The 6,005-nt window shown below is 38.2% G+C and overlaps 1 protein-coding gene across 1 annotated transcript; it reads right to left on the bottom strand.

Annotated features, from left to right (window-relative positions):
* Positions 1-4,716: 4,716 nt before the first annotated feature.
* LOC132061272 (uncharacterized) lies at positions 4,717-5,667 on the bottom strand. The gene is made up of 3 exons (XM_059454116.1): positions 5,407-5,667; positions 5,159-5,280; positions 4,717-5,029 (listed from the first exon to the last, which is right to left on the bottom strand). Exons 1-3 carry the CDS (start codon positions 5,665-5,667, stop codon positions 4,717-4,719), a joined length of 696 nt encoding a protein of 231 aa, XP_059310099.1.
* Between the last annotated feature and the right edge of the window lie 338 nt (positions 5,668-6,005).

Here is a 6,005-nt window from a genome sequence, read left to right as displayed (position 1 = left end):
ATGAGATATAAGTGTAATATTAGATGACTTATTAAGTCATCTTCATCATTTCTCAATTCTAGAAATTTCAAGAAAAAATGAAAAAAAAAAAAAGAGAAGAGAGAAAAGAGAGGCACATGACCGGCCATGTGACTCTACTTATATATATATGTGTGTGTGTGTGATGAAAATATAAGGCAAGTATTCATATTTCTCACCTTAGAAATTTCATGAAGCTTGGAGAAGAGCCAAGAAGGCCATTCGGCCAAGAGAAAAAAAAAAGAAGACCAAAATTCTTCTTCAAAAAATTATTCTCTTCATGTGTTTCAACCCCTTAGAAGGTGTATATCAACATGGAGGAGTTGTTGGAACAAGCAAACCAATTATTTTTGCAAAACCCAACTCTAGCCGAGGAGAAGGTCAATGGAAAAGGTAAGCTCCAATCCTTATTTTCATATGTTATACATGGTTTGTGGATGTTGTGGAGCATGGAAATGAATGGAGTTCATGAAAATATGGTGTTGTATGTGGCCGTGTATGTATGGTTAGTGTAGAAGTGAAGAAATAATGGTATTTAGCATGTTTGTGTGTTGTTGTGATATGTAGAACGGATAAAAATCATGAACCATTATATGTTGATGTGGAACCGTGAGCATGAGTTTGGCCGTGCATGTGTAGTGTGGAATAAGAGTGAAGAACAAGTTTTATTTAGTATATTAGTTGTCGTCGTTATGGATTCTATGGTGAGAATGAGAATTCAATGACTCAAGGGAAGTTGTAGCCGTTTGTGGGCTGTTTTGGAAGCTAATGAAATTGTAATATGGTTTGTAGTATTTATGATAAGAATGTTGTCATTGTGTGAATTGTTGATATAGCTTTATGAATTTGGAAGAAAAGAATGCATTGTGTGCTCTTGCCAAGTTTAGAGAGTTTCTGGGTGGCATAGCATGTTGGCCGGGCTGTTTGCATATTGTATGGGTTGCTTGAAATGTACTTAACTCATGTATGAATGGTTGCGGATTAGTAATCGAATATGTGAGCATTGGTATTGAATTGATCGTATGTAGTTATTTGAATATAAATGAAATGTTGCCGAATTGTATAGAAAGGAATCGTTAATGTTAGAACGTGTTTTCAATCACTTATGGATATTGTTAGTATGGTTGTTGATTGGTTGTTGTTGATTTGGCCGAGTTGAATTCTCGGGGATGTTGAAGTTATAGGGAAATGTCGAAATTTTTGTAGATAAAGTATTAATTTGGAATTGGATTCTTAAGTGTTATGGCTAATGGTTGATGCCTATTGACGTTGTGTAGACCTTGGAGAGTCGAGACTTGAATTCGGATTAGCTTAGGAAGCGGCTAAGGTATGTAAAGCTCAACCTTTCTTTCTTTGGCATGTCTTAGTTGAAAGTAAGTTATGACACGAATTTTGAGGTAATTCCATTCCGGTGATCCGAGCATGTTTATGATTCTTATTGGCTTATTGACAGTCGTATTCTTAATGTGGTCAAATCATGGTCCTTATGTCATTTGAAAAATTAAATTCCCAAAAGTTGCACAAAGGTTTTATTTTCAAAAGAGTTTTATTCCTAAACGATTCCCGAAACTACGAACGTCCGTAACTTTCGCAGAAAAGCTCGGATCGCTTCGATTTGTTCGAAGAAAGTTCTAAAGTGAATTAAGTTTGTAACTTTCCGAGGCGAACTCGGATTGGTTTGACGTATGACTATGATCCCTATGGTCCGAATATGACTATGATCCCTATGGTCCGAATATGACTATGACCCTTATGGATTTGTGAATACGTATGATGTATGTTATGTTTCCGAAAGATATTTGATATAACTATGATCCGATTTTCAAATGGCACTCCGTTTAGACTACTTCATTGAGTCTGTGAGTATGATTTTATGTGCATATGGTTTCTCACTACTCTGCTCGTGCAAGCTCAATATGTCTTTCACCGAGTCCTGGGCCGGGTACGTATTCGTGCACAGATCTCTGCATTATTCACCGAGTCCCTCATTAGAGGGACGGGTACGGTATATGATGATATGATTATTCACCGAGTCCCGAAAGGGCCGGGTACGATCGAGTCCCGAAAGGGCCGGCACGGTATATGATGTGATGATTATTTATCGAGTCCCTTGCTAGCGGGGCCGGACACGCTTATTCACCCGTCCCTCACTAGAGGGCAGGGTACGGTATGTATATATGTATATGGACATGCATACATGATTATGATATGATTTTGCTCACCGAGTCCCTCACTAGAGGGCCGGGTACGGTATATATGTACGATGATATGATGACATGATTATGATGATTTTATCTACCGAGTCCCTCATTAGAGGGCCGGGACACGCTATATGTATACATGATAATTATGTGATTTCGATATGCATGATATATGTTTTCGAAGGCAAGTCCTATGATTTTTCGTACTCTTCACTTCAGTATGATACCGCTTTCTATATTTCATGCTTTACATACTCAGTACATATTCCGCATCGACCCCTTTTCCTTCGGGGCTCGCGTTTCATGCCGCGCAGGTACACCCAGATGAGTTGGTGATATTAGTAGAAGATGTTCCAGTGGGATTGGCGAGCTCCATTTTCTCCGGAGTGCTGCCGAGTCAGAGTATTATGTATGTTTTTATGTTCCGTGTTAGAGACTTTGCAGATAGCGTCGTGGGTATAAGATGTCGGTTATGTAAGCGGCTATGTAAGCCGATGTATTATTACGCATTGTATTATAAGCTTACATGTTATAGATTTTATTTGATTTGAGAAAGGTAAAAGTATAGTGTTCTTCGAAAAGAAAACTTTCATTATATATGTTTGTGTCATGATTTGAGAGCCAGCATGATTATGAGTTTTACGAGAGTCAGTGGGTTCGCTCGGCCCTGGGTAAGGGTCGGGTGCCCATCACACCCTATCGGATTAAGGGTGTGACATGCATCAACCAATCCGGGCCCGCCCATGAAAGTTAACATCATTATGCGTTACAAAACTTTCCACGAACGTTTCAAAGCAATCCGGTTCCATCTACGAAAGTTACGGACGTTCGTAGTTTCGGAATCGTTTAGGAACAAAACTCTTTTGAAGGCAAAACTTTATGCAACTTTTTTGAAATCTATTCATGTAAAGGACATAAAGACCATAACATGACCATATTAAGAATACTAGCACCAATAAGCGAATATGAATCATAACGTACTCGGAATCTTAAGAGTGGAGTTACCTCGAAGCTCGTGTCATAACCTAATTACAACTAGGACATGCCAAGAGAAAGAAAGGGTGAGCTTTACATACCTCGGTCGCTCCCTAAGCTAATCCAACTCAAGTCTCGGCTCTCCAAGGTCTACACAACGTCAATAGACATCGAACATTAGTGAAGGCACTTAGGAATTCAATTCCAACTAGCACCCAATTCTACAGAAATTTGGGCAGCACTTCTATAAATGCACCACCCCGAGAATTAAACTCGGCCAATTTCATCAACAACAATACCAACAAACATTCTAACAACATCAACCATTAATTCAAACGCATTCTAACATCAACAACCTTCTTTCACATAATACGACGACATTCACTTATATTCAATTCAACCGCATAAAATCAAACTAACACCAATATTCACACGTTCAATTACTAATCCGAAATCATTCAAACAATATTCAAGGACACTTTAAACAATTCAAACAATCCAACCACACCACCACCTTACCCGAAATCTCCCCAACTCAACATAAACAACACTAACGCATTTCTTTCTTCCAAAACTCATGAACTATACCAACAATCTTCATTTTAACAATGTCATCATCCTAAATATAAAATTTACATAAGAGTTACATTGGCTTCCAAATCAGCCCACAACCATCACAACTTCAAATTGATTCATTAAACTTTCATTATCAACATAGAATCCACACGACAACAACAAACAAAACGCTAAATAAAATTAATTCCTTCTTGGCATACATACTACATATGCACGGTTCCAACACCATTCATACGGCTACAACATCAACATGCCATTTTCATGATTTCCATCCATTTCCACACACTACAACAACATGCAAACATGCTAAATATCATTAATCCATTGCTCCTACACACCACACACACACACGGCCAACACCCACATATGCACGGTTTCACTCTAACATCCATATTTCATGAATTTCATTCATTTCTACATACTACAACATCCACAAACCATTCATAACATATAAAAGAGAAGATTGAACCATACCTTCTTCACTCCACTTCTCTACACGGCTAGGCCTTGTTCTTGCAAGAAGATTGAACCATACCTTTCAATTGGTAGGAAAACTAGAAGAAATTATTTTTGGGATGAAGATTTTTGGTCTTCAATTTTGAGTCTCCATGGCCGAATGGCTCCTTGTGTTGGTGTTCTCCAAGTTTCTTGATAATTCTAAGGGGAGAGTGATGAAATAAGATGACTTAGTCATCTTTTATTCCACAACATAGCCAACTATGTGGCCATGGCCCACATAACCACATGGCCGGCCACCTAGCCCCTTATTTCTCTTTTTTTTTTTTCATGAATTATCTACTTTCCAAAAATAGAATAATTTCCAAAAATAGCTTTTGACCCCAAATGTTTCCTTAGTATTTCCATGCCAATAAAATCATACACAACTTATGCTCTTAAAGCAAACAAAAGTCTCTACTTCGTATCTCGGAATGGTCTTGTCCCCAACTTATCGTAATTCACTCATATTGTCCCATTGTTCAAAACACGGGATATAACACATAACTCCAGCTGTAGTGGAGTTACCCATGTAGACATACTCGCCATCAGTAGACTCCTCAAAGTTATTGAATAGCTCCTTATTAGCAGAAAGATGCCTTGAAGCGCCGTGTCCAAAGACCCAATCAGTCTTGTTAACCACAAGATTCGCCTCAGCGACCACAATAGTAATAACATCATTCCCCTCACCAAGATTGGCTTGGGAAGCACCTTGTCCTCCCTGCTTCGAGTTTTGCCCTTGTCTTTGATTGCACTGAGAAGCCCTGTGACCAAGTTTCCCACAGATGAAACAAGGTTCCTTGAACTTTTGAATTTATCTGTCAGGCTTGTTGCAGTGATTCTTCTTCTTCCCATTTCCCTCTTTTGGGACTTTCTTTTGGTTGCCTTTGAACCTATCTTTCACAACAGTACCAGAAATTTTCGCAAGGTTAATTTTAGGAGAATTAAGAGAAAGAGCTTCCATTTCATCTTTGAGACGGTTTGCCTCCTCAGTCCTCATGTGACTGATCAGTTCCTAAAAAGTCAAGTCCTTATTCTTATGCTTCAGTTGGTTCCTGTAATCACTCCAGGACGGTGGAATTTTTTCAAGCAAAACATTAGCCTGAAAAATCTCGCACATCTTTATGCCCTAGGTAAGAACATCAGCAGTCAAGTTCTCATACTCGTGAACCTGTTCCATGATTGGCTTATTGTCAACTATCTGGAACTTAATCCATTGGCCAATAATATATTTCTTCTTCCCTGCATCATCAGCTCCATATTTCTTTTCCAAACTGTCCCATACTTCCTTAGCAGATTTGTTAGTAACAAATAAATCAAACAGAGGGTTAGTCATATGGTTCAACAGATGTCCTCTAACAGTTTTGTTATCTTTTTCAAATGCAATATCATCAGCAACCATAGTAGCAGAACCACCAGTAGTATTTGAAAGATCAGTAGCAGTGTTAGGAACATCAGTAGGTGGTTCATAAAAAAAACATAGTCAACTTCTAATTGTTCAAAGAAAATCGAAAGCTTTTTCGACCAACGCTTAAAATTGTTTCCGTCCAAAGGCTCAAGTTTTGATAAATCAGGAAGAGTTTTTTTCAATGAAACAACCATTTGATTAATGTTGTAGTAATGAATTCTCTTTCAAATTGTTAGAAAAAGGTTGTACAATATTGATTCAAACCAGAAATTTAAAACAAGAATAACTTATCACAAAATCGTGTCATGGAAAGCCACTGCCTTGAAAGCAAT

Source organism: Lycium ferocissimum, chromosome 6, assembly GCF_029784015.1.
Source record: "Lycium ferocissimum isolate CSIRO_LF1 chromosome 6, AGI_CSIRO_Lferr_CH_V1, whole genome shotgun sequence".
NCBI classification, from domain to species: domain Eukaryota; kingdom Viridiplantae; phylum Streptophyta; class Magnoliopsida; order Solanales; family Solanaceae; genus Lycium; species Lycium ferocissimum.
Note: the sequence above shows the minus strand (reverse complement) of the source record. Positions and strands in the feature narration are given on the sequence as shown.

Coding starts and splice junctions, on each gene's coding strand:
- LOC132061272 (XM_059454116.1), bottom strand. CDS start 5,667: ATGGTTGCTGATGATATTGCATTTGAAAAAGATAACAAAACTGTTAGA. Junction 5,281..5,406: donor ATGAGAACTTGACTGCTGAT/GTTCTTACCTAG, acceptor TTGACTTTTTAG/GAACTGATCAGTCACATGAG. Junction 5,030..5,158: donor GGTACTGTTGTGAAAGATAG/GTTCAAAGGCAA, acceptor ACTTGGTCACAG/GGCTTCTCAGTGCAATCAAA.